The sequence below is a fragment of the Poecilia reticulata genome, linkage group LG4 (assembly GCF_000633615.1).
Source record: "Poecilia reticulata strain Guanapo linkage group LG4, Guppy_female_1.0+MT, whole genome shotgun sequence".
NCBI lineage: Eukaryota > Metazoa > Chordata > Actinopteri > Cyprinodontiformes > Poeciliidae > Poecilia > Poecilia reticulata.
The window spans coordinates 26,526,338-26,549,042 of NC_024334.1; the positions used below are offsets into that span (position 1 = coordinate 26,526,338).

General features: G+C 37.2%; 1 protein-coding gene across 2 annotated transcripts in view; it reads right to left on the reverse strand.

The window, feature by feature from the left end:
• negr1 (neuronal growth regulator 1) overlaps nucleotides 1-22,705 on the reverse strand; it is a 171,883-nt gene that overhangs the window by 57,148 nt on the left and 92,030 nt on the right. For both annotated transcript variants that reach the window (XM_008408103.2, XM_008408104.2), the window contains exons 3-4: nucleotides 20,787-20,912; nucleotides 8,186-8,317 (exon numbers count right to left, since the gene is read on the reverse strand). In XM_008408103.2, coding sequence (XP_008406325.1) covers nucleotides 8,186-8,317; nucleotides 20,787-20,912 — 258 coding nt within the window. The remainder of the gene's footprint in view (nucleotides 1-8,185; nucleotides 8,318-20,786; nucleotides 20,913-22,705) is intronic.

Consider the following 22,705-nt stretch of genomic DNA (forward strand, 5'->3'; position numbering starts at 1 on the left):
CCCCCACACACACACGTGACAGTCAGGGCATGCATTTTGTCACATGCAAATGAAGAGCTATGCAGCTATTAGTCCATAATGACTGACAGTGAAATACTGTCCAAACACACCCACACTCCGCTAATAGTTGTTTACTTTGTCATCATTACTTGACATTGTAATATTGGATGGTCGTGCTAGGCAAACAGGTTTGGCTGCTTATTTATGTGAGTCGGTCATGACTTCCCAGAACAACTCTTTCTGCGGAGTCAGAAGTGCATGCTGGGGGAGCATCCACACCAGCAACGTCTGCGTCACAAACATGATAAAAGAACTAGAATGAAAGGCAAGATGGGAACAAACAACAGACAAAATAATGTTCAGAATGACTAATTTTTAGTGTACACTGCTGGCTTGTTTTTTGCAAACCCTCCACAGAGGTATAGCTTGAAAGGCTTACAACACATCTAATATGCATCCTCATTATTATTTAAAATGCTTATCCTTTTGTTGGGAAATTACTGTAAGCAAGAAAAAAGGCTGTTCTTTAAAAAAAAAAACAAAAAAAAAACAATGTTGGTGAAAGTGCGAGCAGAATTTGTAGCTGCAGGGTGCTTGGGGGAGGCAGGAGGCGTAAAAATGTCTGGCAAACTTTGAACCAAGTAGGGTACAGCTTGCAAGGCAAGTGAAACTGTGCCATGAAGTAAAAAAGGTTTAAGTCTATCTGTGCAAAGTTAAACCCCTAACCTTAATTAAAAAACGAAGGGAAAGAGTTGCGTAGACACTTTTGGTGTGCATAAAAACAGCATAGATAAAAGAACGTAAAACAAAGAGTGACAGTGTGTCGGAGGAACCCAATTAAAACTTTAGAGGGTGGATGCATACACAATGTGTATGTGCAAAACACGAGCACAGTCTTTTCTAAAACACTAACTCATGCTTATAAAGAGACAATGTGTGGTGGAAATCAGTGCACTGCTTCCAGTCTTCAGAGCATCAGCATACCTACATGTTCTTTAAGTGATTTAAGCCTGATATGGTGAAGCAGATCATCGTGCAAAGAAAAAGGATTTAATATCAAACAAAACAGACGTTGGATCAATTTATTCCTTTTAAATTGTGGTTATAGCATGTTTCAGGCCTAATTCATGTTGTATCAATGTAAAAGAAATAATCACTCTCAATAAGTCTTATACCATAAAGCTGTTAACCTATACTACAAGTATTTGTTGGATTTAAAAAAAAAATGTTTTATCGTGGATCACTCAAGAAACAAATTGATATGAAAAAAAGATCTTTGAGGTCAAAAAATGAAACATAGAGTTTATGCACAAAAATATGAATCCCAATAGAAATATCACATGTTGACCATGTGCGTTTTGAACTCATCCATGTTTCCTTTTAGCTGTCTGTATTTCTCAGTTTCTTTTTTTTTTTTTTTCTGTGAGTCAGCACACAACCCTCAGCTGCTCAGTAGTATCTGGGGAGGATAACTTCAAAAGCCTCGTCACAGATCATATGTGGATTTTGGACAATATGTGCCGTGTTACATTTAACAGCCAATGAGAGAACAGAACCTATTCTTTTTTTTTTTTTTAATCTCTGCTGCATTCCTTAAAATAGACAAACAAATATAATTCTAGATAAAATGCTGCTCCTGCTTGAGCTGTGTCCTTCTTAAAGGTTTCACACACGTAATCATTCTAAGAAAAAAAATCATTTCCTGAAGTTTTCCGGATGTGGAGAAACATCTGAAACATGCAGCCCTTCAGAACTAACATCGCACATCACTGTTTTAAAGAGTCATTCAGGACGCTATCAGTGTGGAATGAGTAGTTAATATTACTGCTGAAAAGAGTCCAGCAAGGGCACCCTAAAGATACTTGAAGGATAGATCTACATGTTTCTGAAAGGTCAGCCTTGATGTGTTCACGGTCACCATCCTGTAAATAGCTAAGCTGCTCAACCACTAAGAAGCACATCAGCAAACACTGTCGACACAGAACTTTTCAAAAAGTCAAATATTAAACAGATAACATCAGGGTGCCCCGGATGTTAGAAGATAAAACTGATGTCTTTAAGAGTCACGGGAAAATCTGGTGATAATGCTTTACTTGCATTCTGTTCAGCATTTTAAAAAACAATCTCACATCTCTTAAAAAACAAAACCTTTCTAAAGTATTGATTTCCACAGCAAAGATGTCTAAAGTAAATAAAAATACAATTATCTTTTAACGCTGCTCCCTATGACTTGCCTTTTCCTTGAGATATATAAACAGCACAAAGGCCTTTTTCTCAGTCTTCAAAATGGCAAAAACAAGTGAACAAGAAGTCACCAGATGTGTTTTAATCCTCAAACATCACCTTAAAAAGCTTATCTTTTGACATTGCCCATATCAGAGCAATGATAGAAATTGTTTAAAAAAAAAAAAACTGTTGAAAAACAAAGACAGTTGTCACCACTTGTTTGATGCTAGAGTTGCACTAGTATCAAAGAAGTGCACTAGGAGTGCAATAAAGAGTGGCATCTTGGGGTCATTAACTCCCCAGAAACACTTTATTTTTTTTGTACATTATTTTGTACACATCTTTACAATAGGTGCCAAGAAACAACTCCTCAATACATGATGAGTAATTGGAGATTACTGCAATCTTTTGTTTCAAGATGATTATTGGCTCATTTTTAAGCTTCCACAGGCTGTTTCGGTGAGCTGTGTAAGAAGCTTTGATTCTGTCGTGAAAACTGGTGGGAATTTTAGCCCGTTGTTTGTAAGTTAGCTGTCTCTTTTGTTATTACTTCAGTAGGCTAATTTACTCTAAACTCACTGAGCTGATTGAATTTTCTACTTTTCCATTTGATCAATTTGTGTTTCAGAAACTGTGAACGAAATAAAACCAATTCCCTTTTCTTTCACACTTTTAAGCATCTCTGTCAAATTAAGCAGAAAAAACGATGCTTTTTCTTTACTTCTGCTTCATTATGCCTCTTAATTTGTGGTTCAAACAACACTGTAAATGTAAAGGATTAATTAAGGGGACATAATGTCTTTCTATTCATGTGTAACAATATGGCTCTAAATATAACTTGTGCTCTCATACAATTTCATGAGATTTATTAACGAAATATATGAATAAACAGCTTCATAAATATACAGAGAATAATTCATATGTGCTGCTCGTATGCAAATTTAGGGCTTCATATATTATTAGTTATCAAACTACAGCCTGTTTTGTGCGTCTGGATACAGTTGTGAGGAGTGCCCGAGCTATTGTGTCATTTTGCTCTTCTGGTAACTGATCTGTGACAGCTTTGTGAATACTACATGAGAGTACAAATATGATCAGAGCAGGTGGTGTGTATGCAAATACAATCCACAACAAAAAGGGCATAAAATGAAGCAAAAGACAGACTACTGTCTCAGTTGCTTTTACTTGTGCGACGAAAAAAAAACAAATTCACCTTGCAACATAATCTTGTAGAACAGCAGACTTATCTGTGTGTGAGGAAGAACCTTGTAAACTGCTTAGCAAGGTCAGACACCTCTGATGTCTCATCTTGAAAGAGAAACAGATTGCTGTTAATGTTTTATCTACACAGTTAGTGATGAACGCCTTGATTCTGGAACTAGGTGGCTTCATTAATTAATGAAATGCTGGCGTTTGATCGCAGGCGGAGGTGTTCCACCGTGGTTTCCTTCTCACTCATCCCTGCAACTTAGCTGCTGAGATGTGATATTTATGCTTTTGAATCTTACTGTGTCGGGAGAATTTCAGCCAATAACAGTACCCACCTGCAGTGAAGATGAATATGTAAATTTGAAAAGTAGGTCGGAGATCGAATTTCATCGGGTAAATTCGCAGTTGAAATATCCTTTTGCCAAGCAGGGGCCCTCAGCCAATCTGATTCCAGGACGACCTTCTGTATGACTGCCATCTTTCAGCTTTAGCTGATAAAAGTATTCAGTCGGCATTCATTTATCACTGTGCGAATAAAGGCAAGAAGCCCACTCAGGCAAGTAATTTAATCAAAGTGGTCTTTTGAGCTTTAGAGAAATCCAACCTGAGGTTGCAAGTGCTGCAACACATACACAGTGACAGGGTCTCTAAACCACCATATCATAGAAAGGCAAACTGCAGGCTGCTCTTATTAAAACTGGAAATACGCTAAAGCTCAGTTTTGTTTTCCTTACTCAGGTTCGCTCAGTTTAATTAGTGTCCTTAATCTGCAATTAGCTCCGAGGTCAACTGTACTCTTAGCTTAGAAAAAAACAAAACAAAACACATTGTTTTTGAAGGAACATATACATATTTAATTAATCTGTTAACCCATGAAATGTCAATGCCACTGAATTGTATGCAGTTTAAATAGCGTGATTAAGAATAAGTAGTGCAGGTCTGACAAATTGATCTTTATGACTTAATTTCATTAAACTGCTATTAGAAAGAAAACAACAGATCAATGCTAACAGGGTGAGGGGGGGCAGTGCACACCATAAAGGTTACTTACATTATCTAGGTATATATATATGAAATAAAGAGAAATTATCCACATCAGTTGTATCTGGATGTTATTCGCTTTGAAATCCTTTCAATGGAACAATTTACATTGTTGACTGACTAAAAAGATCAGACATGTGTAAAATCCTCTAGAGACCATTTGAGCAAATCAAGAGTCTTATTTAATAAGCCAAGAAGGGTAATTCTACTTTTATTTTTAGAATATCAACATGTTGGTTTTTGCCTTGTAGGAATGTGTTCTTGTTTGAAGTCAAATAAAAGCTAATGTCCTTATAATAATTAAAAAGACTTGGCTATGTCTAGCTCTTATCAAAGACATAACTACGCTCGGGTTTTTCCATGAACGCAGCTTTATGTGCTCTGACTGAATCAGGCATTCCAGCGGACAAATGGAATTTATTCACTCTGCTTTCATAAAGTTGGAAAATGACATATGCGTCACTGAAGGTACCTAATTAAAAACAAAATGTATATTGAAAAAATGTGTTTTTATATTTTCGAAACAGACTGAAAGCACCAGCTTACAAATACCTTTCTTTCCCATTTAAAACCACTAAATACCAATGCTCCTCTTCTTTAATGTCAGCTAAATGTTTTGTTTATTTGAGTTTAATGGATTCACAGCACTTTGAATGCTAAACAGCTGCAATAAAACTCAGCACCTTTCATGTAAGAGGCGGCTGTGAAGCAGAAAAAAACAAACAAAAAAAAAAACACGAGAATATACTGACTATATATGAATCAGCGGTGGTCATAACTCTAACAGCATATAAAGAATTGTGAAACATTTGCAGCATAATAAATATATGGAGTAATTTATATATGCATACAGTAGCATCACCTAGGCAAATGATATCTGAGATGTTTTACATTAAACAGCATGTTCATATAATGAAAGAGTAGCAAAAGAGAGTTTGCATGTAAAAACAAAAAATGCATACCCTCCAAAAAAAGTATTTCAATAGCCTGGAAAACTTAGAAAACAACAAGTGGCTTATTGCTTAACCTATATCTACTAAGAAATCTCTCCTTTCTGATCTTGAGAGCAACATATATTTCATTCCAGCAGTTTCTGGTAAGTTAGCCCTCCTTCCCTGCTCCAAAAGGAGGTTAACTAGGATTGAGAAAAATACTATAACGTTCTGACAACCTGTCACCTCCAGGCTAGCACAGATCTACTATAAGCTCAAAGTGGGAATGTGCACATGGGTTCCTTGTTCAGAGAGGTAAAAAATAAGTTAGCAATCTTTTTATTTCTTTAGCACCTTCCACAGACATATAGATCACAAAGTGCTTCGCAAGGGTATACTTTGAAAAGGATGAGAAAATAGGAGTAATCTTAGAAAGCTGAATTAATCAGAATAAAAATAAAACACTGTTTAGTTAGATTTTATTTAGTGTTCATTTGGAATATCTTGATTAGCCAATGTCCAGTCGGGATGAGCATAATGAGCAGGTGAATTATTTGCATGGATTCCAGATCAGGTTGCAAGTTTAGTAAAATTACTTCAGTTTTTGTTCAGTTGATCTATGACCGATTTTTCCGTATTGCGGAGTCAGTGGGAAAGTTAAGGGAAGGCACAGCTGAGGCTAAAGAAACTTAATCACAAATTGACGAAAAAAGCCTCTTGGACAAAGAGCTTCTTGAAAAACTGTTTGTGATAAAGTAGCTTTGGATTTTACATCAGGACAGAGTACCAGTGCTTGCTTGAGGTCCTGAAAATGTTGGCTAACACAAGAAGAGGAATTGGAGGAGTGTTGTGGAACTCAGGCCTTAAAGATGAAGCAATCAAGAAAAAAAAAGCAACCTATAAAAGTAAGAACTATTAAGCTGTCTGTTGAGTTTTACTTATTGCATCATTAGTGGTTTGTGGTTCTGCTGGCCTAATAACTGCATGTCTGCTGCAAGCTTGTACTAAAGTAAGTTCATCAGAGACTTTTATTCCTCTGAATAATTGTTTTCTGGACTCTTACTGGAGTGATAATTGTCAAATACATACATTATTGACTTCTATGTTTTCTGTTTCAATGGTTTTCATTTATAGTCACTGTAGGTAGAAGATGCAGGTGGAGCAGAGGGTTGACACCAAAAATGATCATTACCGGGTTCTGGATTTATTTAATTTTAACTCTGAGTGTTCAAACACACATCACAATGTACTGAGCATCTTTCTAAGCAGTTTGTTGGAATGCTAGGCAAATGTAGGAATGTTTCCTATAATAATATGCGGTTCAAGACAGTTGTTGCTGCAAATGATGCAATTTTTATGCGCTAGTGTTATGGCATTGTGCTGTGCTCAGGTCTGTCGTTACTGTCTGAGGTAAAGATGAGTAATGGCAGAAGAGGTCACATTACAAACAACACAGCAAGCTCCTTATTTCTTTGGGACTTGAATTAAAGCAAAACTAGTCAAACTTGTGATAAATTATCAGATAACATGAAACTATGCAAGATTCAAATTTATAATATACCATTTAAATTTATGTTATTGCTGTTCTCCTTTGCGCGTCAAACCAATAACAAGGAGAGCTCTGCAGCTTTATGAGGGCAGGAAGCAAAAACTGCCTCAACACTTGACCAGCAGCAACAAACTTCAGCTTCAAGGGTCTTTCCGAAGCTTGCGATGTGCACACTTTGTCTCACAGCCAAGGAAATTATGCCTAATCTATTCACTTAGATTTGAGACTAACACGACAAAACCCTGCAGTCTTACTTTAAAATGCGGCGTCTGGCTGCGACATGCCCTATCAACTACTGAGAATATCTCCTTTCTTCTGTAACACAAAGACGCTACCGGTTGTCAAAGCACTTTTCATCCTTGAACCCATGTCTCAATAGAGCTATAAATAACTGGTCTCAGAAACTGCACTCATGTCCAGCTCATTAGAGCCAAACATTAGACTGAAACAATGGTGCCAGGGTTTGGTTTTATAAGGAGGTCGAAATAAGAACTATCTTAACACAGTGGGGTGAAAATATAGTACAGGGGGCTGCAAGACACAAAGCTGTAAAAAAATAATTAGGTAGTCAAAAATGTATAAAATAAAATAACCCTATTTCCTGAAGGTTAAATGAGAAAACGTGCATGATTAGCTTTTCGGAATCAGCAAAAAAGGCTCTTTTCTTTCACTCCTGCCCCTCCCCCACCATCGATGTAACACGCTGGCTGATAAGTTATGCCAAAAAGAGAGATCCAACCCAGGATTTTTATGCAAAAACCTCCCTGAACAACAGCGCGGTGAAGGAGCACTTATAAAGAAAGAAGGATCGACCATAATTGTCAAGTCCCTGTTCTTGCTCATTCCTAGTGGTGCTGAATTCCATGTGACCACGACAGCTAAAGCCCGGTATCATTCATTAATGCCTGGGCTCCTCATTACTGTCTCCTTACACTTTTGAAAGACTCATTACCTGCATAATGGAATAGCGCTTAGAACAGTCAGACCTTTCTTTTGCGCAAATTAATCACCTGCATGCACAGACAAAGAGGAAATTCTCACATTAAATATTAAGAAACTTCGCTGTCTGGGTTTCTACTTTCTCAAACTTCCACAAGATGTACTTTTTTGAAGAGCAGTGGCAGGGATGCGACACCGGTGTCACTTCAGGCTGCCCCTGTCCCTTTCCTTGTGTCGGTGAAAGAAGCGTGCTAAAAAAAAAAGGGGAAGAAGAAAGAGATGTACTTACAGTTGACTGTGACTTTTACTGTTTTGGTGTCAGGAGAGGCAATGTCATTTAAAGCACTGCATTCGTAGTCTCCAGCCTGGTCCCTTGTGATGCCGGTGATGTTAAGATATTCGCTGCTGTCATACTTCCTGGCTGAAAAGAGAAAAATGGAAGCAAAGTACTTACAACGTGTCCACACAGAATACAAGCACATCACACAAACCACAATCTATTGCACATGGAATGCTGTCTTCCGTGCTAGATGTGAGGAAAGCTCTCATTTGTGGAAAATTGCTTTCAAATTTAAGCCTGAACAGAAGATGCATAACAATTAAGACATCGCATTGAACCCCCCGTTCCCCTCTTTGCATTCTCAAATAGCCCATCAGCAGTGAATTGATCTATTTTTATTGATATGGTGGCAGGAAATAATGTTGTGTTCCCAGCCATGCACTTATAATTTGTTCTTATCAAAGCACACAGCTACCTCCTGACACACAGACAGATTTGATGACTCAATGCAAATGCCAGTGCTTTATAGTTGGAGGAGCAAAAGGCTGTAGCCTCGAAGCAACAGAACTGGCGTGCAGGCTGCATACTTAACTTGATAAGAGAAAATCTGCACAAACGTGCACGCTCAAAGCTCTAATTAACAGAAAATTAAAACATACTAACACTGTCACAGCTGATAGACTTAAGCTCCCACTGCATATCAAGGAAAGTAATGAGAAAACAGTGCGATACAGAACAGTGTGCGCCATAACTCAGTTAGAATCAGGAGATATAAATACACAGAGGAAGATAATTTAAATGGCGTACACTTGTACAGCTCCTTTTAACCTTGGCTCCTACCAAGCACGATATAATTTGTTTTCCACACACACACACAAATTGGTGGCGGGGATGCTGCGCATATTTGCTTGTTCAAAGACAGAGACAACAAAAGCTGGAAAGCAACAATGGCTCCGACACAGTTTTATCCAGAACAAAAGGATGTAAATGAAGTTTACTTCTAGCAGCACTGAGACTATGCCACTTATTGTATTATTTAACGTTAAGCGAATAGGTTCATTCACTGTCGGATTTAAAGATAATTGCCTGCTATTTCTAAGGTCTGTTAATAAAGACAGTGATTTCTTTAGTAATCCACAGCTTCACCTTCCTGATGTGACAACCTTGCTTCAAGTGCAAAGAGCAAACTGACCATCTGTGACGTTTACGCTGCTGATTATGCACATCCATCACCTAAGGTTTAGCACAATTTCATTGTTTTCCGACATGTTTACAGAGTAATAAATCACCTGAAAAATTATTCATTTAGTGAGATAACGAGATTCACTCATAAGTGTTCAAAATGTTACTCTTTCCAAATGCACACCAGTCATAATAGGATAATTGCAAATGAAAAAATACTGCTTTAAAAATCTGAATAAACTTATATGCAACAAATGTGTGTTTTATCTGCATTATTGTTGTCTAGCCTTTGAATTAGAACATGAAGTTTGAATATTGCTAAAAACTGAGCTTGAGGGTTTTTCAAATCATTAAAATGTCAGTGATACTCAATATATAAATGGGTGGAAATCTGTGCAGATATACTCCTTGGCCAAAGTACACTAATATTTTTTTAAGAGATATAGTTTTACATGGGGCATGGTGCTAAAATCTGTGATTGTAATTTACATGTAAAATAACATTGTGATGTTATATCTCTGATATCTTGAGTACATGAAATGCCTAATATTTACTATGAACATACCTGCTTTTTCACTTTCCACATGAATCTGTCCATCAAAGATAATCATGAACAAACATTCTATTACTATAGCTATAAATATAATAAGGAATAGCAATATATAATGTTACGTTTGCACTAGAAACACCAGTAGTTGTATATATGTTTCATGTCATTTCTGTTTTTTGAACTTAACATTCAGAAAGACAAAGACACATAATACTGACATGACCTAAAAGAAAATCAAATCATCCCTGTGTATAAGTTGGGTTGCGATAATAATGACACCTTGATGGGTTTTTATGTACTAAAACATCACAAATATTTTTGTTTTTTGAGGTGGTGACATCTTAGTAAAATGACAAAGACACAATGTAGAGAAAATGTCCAAAGAACTCTCTATAAACACACTTTATCTCTTAAAAATAGACCTGTAAATAGAAAACAGAGACATAACACAAGTTTCTTAATTTTCACTTTTGTTGGCTGTCTTCTCTACATAGCCAGGCTTTGGCACCCTTGAAGAAGCATTTTCAGTGGGTGAAGACTATCTGTACCTAATCCCACTGATGTGGGAGGAGAAGTGCAGTCCAGTGAGTCAATAGAGTAACCAAATGGTGCAGAGCAAGTGTGATCTCAGAAGAAACAGGAATTTATGTAAACATGGTTTAAGCTCCTTCTATTTGTGACTGCACAGGTTATGTGTTATGAAATTGCTTCTTCTAAAAAGAATTTGCAGCAGATTTTGACTCAGGAAGGCTTTTTTTAATCAGGGAATATAAATAGAACTCTGAATTTAAGAGATACACAGAGCTTAAACTAAATTAGCTACAGCTTTTACAAGCTACCAGACATGAGGTGCAGCTAGAGTAATCTTGACTTTAAATTATACTACGACAGCAGGAGGGAGATCACATAGTCAGTTCTACTAACCAAGTACGTCTCTATTTAAATGTGAGTTGAAGTAAAAGAAACCCCTTACGTCTTTGTTAAATACATCAGACTTGTCTCATAGACTGGAAAAGAAAAAAAAAAACATATCTGAAAAAGCCAAAAGAAGATTTTCAACTATGTTAAAACCACACCAATGTTAGATATCAGATATTGATATGAACCACAGTAGCCAAATATTGGTTACCGAATTTGGCAGCCAAATATTTTTGTCAAGTTATATTGACAATCTGAATTAATTGTCAATATAGACTATGATTTTATTGCAAAAAATAGTCTAGTTAATTTCTTAAATGGCTGCAGTGAAGCAGTTGGTAGCTGTATTGCCCCACAGCAAAAAGGTCTTCGGTTCGAATCCTTGCCTGTTGTCTTTCTGAATTGAGTTGTATTTCCCCTTCATGAATAAGTGGGTTTTCTTCACATTTGCTGGCTTCCTCCCACAGTTCAAAAAGTTGCATGTTATGTCAACTTGTCTCTCTAATTGCATTTGGAATGAGTGTGTGAGTTTGTCCTGTGTGTCTCTATGTTGGCCTGTGATGGACTCAGGAACTGTCCTGAGTCCATCCCCTCCTCTCGTGCAATAGACCTTGCACAGATTAGAAAGCATAGACTGTGGACAGATGGATGGATGTTTCTATACTGCATTTGTATTGCAGAAACAGCTGTCTGTGGCTTAAAAATGTTCATTGTTTAGGTTGTAACGTGAGGAAATAAAGCAGATTTTGCGGAACATCAAGTCCTGCGTCTCTATTTATGTTTGTTGATTTTGTTGTACTCCCAGCTTAAATAGTGCAAGCCTATTGGCATATAAGAACTGCTATTCAGTGTTCACTAGCCTGATGTTGGGTTATTCAAATTTATAAATTTTTTATCCATTTTCGAGGATCTGCTGACCATCTGGTGATTAAAGATTAATCCTCTATGTGATCCGCCAAGAAGTCAAATAATTACTAGCCAAATTACTCAGAAAATAAATCATGGCATCAGTTTCAGTGTGAAACATTATCCATGCCGAGGTGAGAGAATCTTCATGAGAGCAGACATTTGATCTATAATTTAAAATTAAGTAATGTTATAATTGGATCATTGCGTGATGGAATAATAAAAGTAAAAAAAAGGAGTCAGGCAATACACCTATATCTACAAAGTTCATGTGAGGACAAAATATGTGCAAAGATCAATAATAAATTGATACTGATTACAATTGTAAACAGTTGAAAGAGAATCATTTTGGGGGTTGCATAAACAAACAACATCTTTGGAGTATTAGCACAAGTATGAGTGTACTGAAAATAATTTGATCCTGAAAACCCTACTAACAACTCATATGGTGGAGTATAATGGTTTCCTACAGCAACTGGTGCATATGAGGAATATTCTCATGCCTAAAATCATCATAATATCAGATATATACATTTAAATAAATGCTTTGCTTTAATAGAATGCTATTTAACATGAGTGACTTCTCTTTGCCTTTTAGAGAGGACAGAATGCCAAAGTATAACACATAGCAGGGGACATTTTTTTAGTTTTACAGTTCCTGTGTACCAGTACCCTGTAATTTAAAGCAAGATAAAAGCTGTTCAACGTATATTTATTTGCAGAGTAAGTGGGGGAAAAAATTCTCCCTTTAACACACACACACATGCTGAATAACTTCACAAAATAATTGCACTAAATGGCTGACCTGAACACTGCCCTTGATGCACAGTTCCAGTGTATTTCACTGCAGTGGGAAATTATGATACCCAGGATGTAGAAATCCATTGTGTGCACTTGTATCTTTTATTAGGGCAATAAAATCAAAAGCGCTGACCCATGAGGGCAACTATTCTTGTTGCTCCCAATACCGTTTGCCAAATGGCTGAATCAAATGCTTTGGTTTTCATTGGCAGCCACAAGAACTGATTTCCACTCTGCAGAAAACACAATGAATTGTTTGTGAGCCAGTAGGGGGGAAACAGTCTCTTATGGCAGGCACATTTACAGCAATTAATTCCTGAAGAATGATAAACACCATAAAACCTATGGAGTATGAGTTTATTTTAATGAACAAGGCAGATTTGACCAAAGCATCGACTCAGGCCTTTTAAATCACTCTGGAAGTGAGAAAGTTCATGTTTATGTGTCTGATTATTGGTCAACAAAAAGCAGCTGGGCTGAGTTTCGGCTAAATTACCAACTCCTGATTATCAACAGGTGTCGGCAAATTTATGCTGATCATGGTGGACTGCGTCGGCCATTACCAAAATGAGGTGATTACATCAGTGGGTGTAAAATCAACTCAGTTCTGGAAGCAGATATAACAACCTCCATTGTCGCATCATTTGATTTCCCACGGCATCAGTTAAAGTTCAAGCTTTTTGTTTCTGCTTCTTTTTTTGACTCAACTTGAGCTAAAACGGGAATCTGTAGTGTCTTCTGATCTTTGACAAAATTATAAATTGATTACCACAAAGGCGTCTTAAATGAACACAGAAAATCTAATGTTTTGCTTACGTATAACTAATTGACTTTAGGCCACTCGTAGTTCACACATTAAAAAAAAAGAAGAGAAAAAGAAAAAACAACTAATGTTTTATCGTTTTCCTGTCTGACAAAAACCTCCAGTGGTTTTTGTTTTTCGTAGCATAATAGCATAATAATACTCTACCAGTGAGGTGTGTGATGGGCTTTTGATCGTGAAATGCATTTTATTATTGAGATATCTGCTTACATATTTAATTTGAAAGGAAATCAAACACAGAAAACAGATTATTCTGAAAAAAACAACAACAACAACAAAACAAACATTGAATTTCCTTTTTTAAAATATGGCTCATTAAACTGCAGCCATTTCCAAGTGCATTAACGCAACATTATTTCAATGCAGGATCTGGTTGCATCTTCCTGCTCATGCAGCAAATTATATTTCTATTGATTACAGAAGGATGGGAGCTCTGCAAAGGTCATAGTTATTAAACAAGAATCCTCTCCTTGATCTATTGTTTGAAAATCATTACATTGTGCATACTAAACCCTTATATTATGGAAAACAAAGCACTGATAACAATATGCCATTTGAAAACATAATAAAACAAGTAAACTAAACTAACATGGTGTAATATGAAACCACCAAGGGACTACCACAGATGAGTGTGAGAGCATGCTAGGAGATATCTGAAGAACTGACAGAGGCTCCTCTGACCTGAGGGACAATTCACTCGCAGCAAATTAAAGAAATCATGGGAAGGTTGATTGTGTATTCAGTGCCAATGACTGCCTAAGTTCTGTTGCAGTAAGCAATTTCCCGCATTGTGTAGAGAAGCTGAGGGGTACACTTCCTTCAGGGCTGCAGTGCACAGATAGGGCAGGCATTGCTGAAATTCTATTATAGCATAGAGCAGCATTTTCTACATCATTTTATCGTTTTAACCCTTGAAAGAGGAGAACAGCCCACGCTGCTACATTGTATACTGTTGCCTACTGGTCTCAACTTAAGGTGTGGGCCAGATGTAGGGGTAAGAGCACAGTGTGTGGAGGGGCTGTCTGACAAAAAGGCTGTTACAGTACCTTGATACATAAACCCTTTCTTGTCCCCCGGCTGTCAATCTTAGGGTGCTAAACTCCAGGGAGAGGAATTGGGTCAAAGGGGCCTTAAGTCATGTCTGATTGGATGTGCATTCACTTTTGCAACCTGGTGGACTACCTTCCTCTTACTTTCTATGTTTATACATTTAGGTAATGCTCCTTGGGCAGGGAAACACATTTTCAGGCACTTGGCTCTGAGAAATATGTGTGGAATTGGTGGGGGGGGAGTCTTTTTATGCTAAAGGAGCAAGCTTTTTCAGTATATATTATATTATCATTAACTTATACACATATTTGCAAAAATATTTATAGCATTTGTTGATAAAAAAATTTAAGACATTTCCATTTAATCAGTCTTCTATATATCAACAATATTGATAGACATAATAATTGAACACCAAAGTAATCTGATGTAATACCCCACATCAAATTTTAAAATGAATGCAGCTAAAATTAGAAGGTAAATATGACTAATGCTAGTTTTACTGTAATTTTGTTAAATAGGACACTTTCTATGGCATCCTCACTCATTAACAGCTGTAGCGCAATGGCTAATGAGGATGAAGTAGTTTAGGTGATAGGCTAATAAAGATTTTAACACCATCTAAACAATAGATGTAAACAGATGAACTGTTACAAACCCAGAGGAAAGCACTACATTTAACTCAATCCTGCCACTTTAGTGATTATATCTCCTGTCTTAGCAAAGTCAGACAAATCCAGATGTGTTTATCTAATCGTGTAAAGGGTTCATTGCTTAAGAATACCTCACACTAGCCATTTCAAAATTTAGTTGACAGATCCCACTTGTGACCTTAAGTTCCTAACTTACATGCAGGTAAGTATTTACACAGCAGTGACACCTAGTGGCACAACTGGCAAATTGCATTTAACAGAAAGATCTATAGTTATTCTAGAATAGAGCTGCTTAATGCCAGAGATGCAATTATATATAACCTATGCTGATTTGTGGTTTATCTCAAGGTCTCAGCTCAATTTTTACCTTGACCTATACATGCTTTTTCTACAAACTGTAGCACACACAACTCGTTTGGGTAAATGCATCTTTTCTACCACTAGCAATCACAAACACTGACCATAAACAAAAACACGTGCTGGATTTTTTTTCTATAAGAAGTGATTATAAATCCAACATAAAATGAAGGTATACAAATTATTTGATTTGATTTGAGTAGATAGACGAGGCAATTCAATTCTTTGAAGGGTGTGTGTCTCATTACATCTAGCATGAAAGTAACACTGCATTTCAGAAAAAAGAACATCATACCAACTTTAAAATATGGTGGGGGTAGTGTGATGGTCTGGGGCTATTTTACTGCATCAGGACCTGTAGGACATGCTGTGATAAATGGAACCATGAATTCTGCTGTCGACAAAAAACTCCTGAAGGAGAATGTCCAGCCATGTGTTTGTGACCTCAAGCTGAAACTAACTTGGGTTCTGCAGTAGGACAATGATCCAAAACACAGCAACAATTCCACCTCTGAATGACTGAAGAAAAACAAAATGAAGACTTTAGAGTGACTAAGTCAAAGTCCTGACCTGAATCCTTATTGAGATGCAATGGTACGACCTTAAAAACGCAGTACATGCTCAAAATCTCTCGAGTGTGACTAAATTACAACAATGCTGTAAAGGCCAAAATGTCCCTGCAGCGCTGGAAAAGACTCACTGCAAGTTATCACAAATGCTTGGTTGCTGTTGTTGCTGGTGAGTGTGGCCCAACCAGTTCTGAGGTTTAGGGGGCAATCATTTTTCACACAGAGCCGTGCAAGTTTGTATTTGTTGTCTCTTAATAATAATCATCCTAATTTGAAAACTGCATTTTGTGTTGACTTGTGTTTAAATTGGTTTGACATTCTGAAACACTTAAGTGTGAAAAACATGCAAAGAAATAGAAAATTAGGAAGGAGGCAAAAACTTTTTCACACCACTATATTTCTATCAGCTGTACTTATGTATTTACTTTTTGTTTATTTTAGTGTATTTGTATATATATATACCATGGCAGTTTGGGTCTCGGTCAACCAAACACTTATAGAAGACATTTTTGGACTCAATTCAGATATTCTGACCAATTTCTTGTAGAATTTGTTTTATCGTGGTCTTGTGTGTTTTATGGTAATATTTCAAAATAATTTAATTATGACATAAAAAACAGAAAAAAATGTGAACCTTGGAGACAAAGAAAATCTTTATGAGGATCTTACTTTGCGTTTTATCATTTTAGACCTGATTTATATGTAGATACAGACATGTTTGAAACACCAACAGAATAGCTGTTGTTCAATTTTAGTGGTTCCTAAATTGTATTATGCATCACAGTGGGGTAGCTCACCAGCTTTTATTGCATCAAGTTTTATGTTAGATGCAACACATTTAATGAGTTGCTATGGCGATGTTTGCTTTCTTAGAGTGTCATTTAGAATGAGAGACGGCTCTTGTGCATTCATAAATATAAAATGAAACATGTGCAGTATTGATAAATGCATTGCGACTGAAAAGGAAGAGAAAAATATGCCCAGGCTGACTTCTGTCACAAGAAAAAAAAAATCTAACACATTCTCAAGCATTCTAGTCAGCCTTTTCAAAGGTCACACTTCTATCCGATGAATTCAAATCTCAATGGGAAAAGCTTATCAAAGCAATTTCCCCCCACCATCCATAGAACTAAACCAGACTGAAATAGACCATGTTAAAGGCTATTTCACCCCCTCCTTTCTGTGACCTATGAAGGAGTGGCAAGCAGACGGCATTGTGCTCATAGACTGACACTACCTTGAAAGTCAGACAAGTGCAACATTACAAATGAATTATGTGATTAATAAACTAATTTCACTAATGATATTCTATGCTTAGGGATGCATTTCATTTACCAATATAACTTGATTTAGATTAGAAGTAGCAGTTGGGAAAAGTCGTTAAATTGTTTATAGTATTAAATATTAGTTTAAGTGGCAACCATGACAAACCATTTGATATCTGGACTAATGCTCTATAGGATGTGAGGAAGGAAAAATTCACTTGGCACATCCATTAATAGATGCAGTTTAACATACTTTGCAAACATAAAGCTCTGTTATTCAAATTTCCTCCGAAAATTCTCAGGAAATTTACAAGAAAATGGACAAGAAACTTTACACAGTTAACTAAAACGTCAATAAGCAATGTCTATATTTACAGTTGCAGTTCAGACATACCATCATCCTTCTTATGTAAAACATTCTACAAACTTTAAGCATTTGCTTCACATTGCTCTTCTGTAATCAAGAAACATGCATCCAACTTCTGCATGCACAGATACCATGCCAAATTATTGTCTCCATAAACAGTTTATGGGCACACTTCACTGGATGCGCAAAGTTTATTATTAGCTGGCAGTTTGGTGGTTGGCAGGAAGGCAAGAGAGTGAAAAATGCAAACACAAAACAGTCGGAGTGGGAAAAAGAACTTGACAGTCAGTCAGGGCAATTTATCATCCTGTCAAACTTCACTGACTGCTGCAGTGGAGCTATCTACAGTGCAAAAAAAGCCACGCCCCCCCCCCCCACACCAATATGGTTGATTGTTGAAGAGAGTGAGGTTGAAAGCATCAAACCTGCCAGGTAAAGATGTTTTCCACTCTGCAGCCATTGCACCTGCTTAACCTAACTCAAAGGAAGGGACTCTTCAGTGAATAAAAACAGAGAAAAACTAACTTTTTTATGGTCTCCTACCATTGTTAATAATACAAATTTTGCTAGCTGCTTATACAGTCTATCATGAATGACATTCTGGATGGTGTAGTATTCACATGAACTTAATTCAGTTTATATCTAACTTAAATCCGGCAAGTTATTTGCTTCTGTAGCTTGTCGTATGTGGTTGAACTGCATTTTTGGAACAGCTGGATTTTAGTTTAGACAAATATCTTTTTTTATATCATTATTTCACGCCTGACCTTATTCTCTGCTTACAACTAAAGTTGCCACTTCAAAACAATTAAATACTCAAATAATGAGCTCTCAGTGACTTTAAAAGCTTAGAAAACACCAGGCTAATAAGTAAAGTGCCTCTGTTTGTGTTTGTGTGCATGTTGAAACACTGGTCAGGAAGTCACAAACCATGCAATACATTGGGGGTTACAGGAATAAGTCACCAATTTATTTACAGGCATAATCACTCCAACCATTTCCTTGAGGTGGATTAAACGCAGAAGTCTACCGGACATGACCGCCCAAAGGTAATTTTTTTACAAATCGCATATGCACACTCAGTGTTGCACAGTAAACCGCTCGGTGGGAAACAGTGTTCACGTCGTACTGTTTTGTATGTGACACCAAGTTGATAAAGTTGAGAGTCTGCACAACCAGTTGCGAGGACGTGCAGGACCCAGACACCCACTAACAGGCGTGCCATAGCTGCTCTACTCCAACAGAGTGAAAAGTGTAGAAAATTACTTCAATCGACAGGCGAAACATCCATCGATTGGATCAATCAACAAAATACTACAAACATATGAGGGGTGTTCAGTCCTCAATATCTGTAGTCCTCCAACATTTAGATGCATCCTTTCTCCAACCTGTGCAGGGTTGAGAGACATGCTGATGCAATTCAACCATTTAATTTAGGTGTGTTGGAAAAGGGATGCAACTCAAAGTTGCAGTATAGCAGCTCTCGAGGACCGGACTTGGCCACCCTTGGTATAATATACTGTTTATTTTTATTTTTAATGAACTCCTAAACTGTCTGATTTCATAAATTACTTTATGATATTAGGACTCCATTCACACACACCCTGGAAGCAATTACCAGTATTTATAGACTACATATATTCACTTACTCAGTTCACCTTAGTTAACTCGAGGTCCATTGTTAATTGATCGTTCATTTAGCAAATAAAGCAGAGGAAATCATATATATATTTTACTCTTACAGTGATTGCATATTCGCATGGCATTCATGAACACTAGCTGAGGCGGCCTGTTTTGCATATCCAAGAGAGTTAATGAAATTCCATGGATAGGTAATTAGCCTATTACAACCTTCCAGTTGTATCAGGTCTTTTAGACAAATCACCCTTACTTCAGCTGATTCAGACATCCCATGGCAAAGGGCTTCTCCTCTGATGTGCTGGGAGACACTCTGTGATTACATTTCGTCGTGGGCCCTTTCATTTGACCAGCATATCATTTCCTTGCCTGGCATACTTCAAAGTGTGGACACTTCAAAGTAGAATGAGTGACTGCCACTTGGACTCCGAGGATGGCTCTTTTGATCATCTTTTGAAAACTCCCCTAACGCAATCAGGGCCAGCGTGCCGGAGCGGGGGGATCTGACAGCCATAAGATAAATACAGTCATCCTTACAGCTATCAGATAAGCACTGCATGCTTTAATCCATTAATATGAAAATGAGGGAGGACTAGAAGTGACTGGGTGGGGGATTTGGTGTAACAGTTATGCTTTGGAAAGAGTTTTCAAAGCAAAGATTTGGGATTTGAAGAAATTAATTAAGTGTCTGTGCCCCAGTGATAATATTAATAAAGATATAATTTGTAATGCACACTTAATTAACATTTACCTTCAGCAAAGTGTGTTAAATTTGAACTACCCTGTTTGATTTATAGTAGCAAAATGTTCTTCTGCAATACTTTCACATTTCATTTAAAATATGTACATACTGTATATGTTTTTTTTTGTATTAAAGTTCAGCTATCAGCTGTGGTTTAATCATGAATAACTGTTCCATCCATCCATCCATCCATCCATTTTCTTGCACCCTTTTTCCCTCAGTGGGGTCGGGAGGGGTGCTGGTGCCCATCTCCAGCCAACCTTTTCGGGCGAGAGGCGGGGTACACCCTGGACAGGTCGCCAGTCTGTCGCAGGGCAATACAGAGACACACAGGACACACAACCATGCACACACGCACTTTCACCTAGGGGCAATTTGGAGAGGCCAATTAACCTGACAGTCATGCTTTTGGACTGTGGGAGGAAACCGGAGTACCCGGAGAAAACCCATGCATGCACAGGGAGAACATGCAAACTCCATGCAGAAAGACCCCAGGCCGGGAATCGAACCCAGAACCTTCTTGCTGCAAGGCAACAGCTCTACCAACTGCGCCACTGTGCAGCCTGAATAACTGTTCCATCAACAGTTATTCTAACACTACACTTTTTAACTTAATCGTGCAAAAATATTTCAGTGAATTACATCTCTCACTGCAATGTAACTAAAAGTACTTCCTCAACCTCTCATTTAATCATTTATTGATCATGTAGCCCTTTTCTCATTTCCGTTTCCATCCATCCATCCGTCCGTCCATCCGTCCATCAGCGCACGTGAAAGGTGGGATGAACTCACCTAATGGGGTTATGTGTCTCCAGGCAATGGCTGGCTCAGGTTTCCCAGTGGCCGTGCAGATGAGCGACACATTACTGCCCTCATTTACTGTGATGTCAGAGGAAATGTCATATATCTTAGGTGGAACTAGAAGACACAATAAAGAAGAAGACAGAAACAAGATTAGAGTTTCAAATGGCAACCTCTCAATCAAGCAACAATCTCATCTGCATACAAGAGTGCAGTGGAAGGAAATTGGGGTAAGACATGACTTGTGTTTCTGTTTCGAAAGAGGAAATGAAGCTACACTGTCCCCCCATTAATTTAAACATGGCAAAAACTTTTCATACTAATAACCCTAGCATATGGTTGTGTACTTGACATTTGTTTTAAAGGTGTAGGAAGGCATCACCTTAAAACATAACAAATAAATGTCACAGCTCTCACACACCATGCTATGCCACCCTTTGCACCATTGCTGCAGAACTGATGCAACTAGAAGGTACTGCAGCAATGATCTAAACTTAATATTACTTAATCTCCTGCTACACTAAGCTGTTCTCACTCAGCTCACCATCCTTGAAATGTAAAGTGTGTAGCAACCACAGAGGAAGTTCCTGAACCATCCCTCCCAATCAATTTTCCCTTCTCAATTCTATATTTTTGGTAAATCTTTTGGAAGCTATAATTTGAATTATTCACTTATTTCTTTTATTTCATAATTATCTGGTTCATATCTGCATAATAAATATTTATTAAGAAATGTAATAAGTATTTACTAATAATGTATTAATAAATGTAACCTTGGGGGAACTCGGAGCATTAAAATCTCAATCGGTTTCTAATCTCATATGTCAAGAAAACTAACTAATGGAACAGAACACAGATTTCCATCCCTCCTGTCACAATACACATGCAGTATTTAGAATGAAAGCAGATGAAAAGTGCCCTCCTAATTTATTCAAGCATATTTCTAAGTAGAACCATGGTATATTGGTAGAAATCTTCTCTAGGAGAAGGTTGTTGTTTTTTATGCCATCAATTATAACAATCTCTTTTGATTAAATGTGTCTTGACTCGGGTGACATGCTCTAGTAAACCATTAAAATGTGTTTAAGGATAGTAAAGACATGTATTAGCTCATTAGCTTTTTGCATTAAGAGACATTTAGGAGTTTCAATGTCTTCCACCATTAAGTGTACAGGACTGCTGCCTTTAATTAAACACAACCATAAAATTATTCATGTATTTCTACCACTGAGAACAAAGCATGTTGATATGGCCAACAGAGTAATTAAGCAATTAATTAACTATAAAGTTCAATACACTCAATAAGACTTCACTATATAATATATATAAAAAAGCTTGCTTAGTACATCAAGCTAAATCGAAATTCAGAAAGCTAATGTGTGTGTGCACACAAACACACACACTCACATCAGGTTATGTGATAGCCATACTGGAGACAGAGAGTGTCTTATTATCAAGGTCGAGGACTGAACTCTGACTGAATAGCTGGAACGGCACTGTCTAAATTACGTCAATACCACCTAACACAAATCTTTTCTATTAGATTTGTGCCAAATTTCATTATGTGGGAGGAGACATGTGTGAGAGCATGATAGCTGTTATGTAGGAGAGGAAGATAGATAGCAGATCCAAAAGAGTTGAGTTACGGTCATGTTTCCTATATAGTGCATTAGGTTTGTAACATTTTAACAACAAAACTGATCTGATATCAAATGCAAGTTGGCTTCACAACTTGCATTCTCTGTCTGTCATTCAACCAGACATTGCAGACAAGTATTCTGGAACCCTTCTTCAAAGTCTCTTACTTTTATCTTGTAGTTTTTCACACAATGAACAAAAGGCAGCTCAGAATCCTGAAATCTCATAAATTAGTGCTATACATACAGGTACAACTTGATGAGAATATCTTT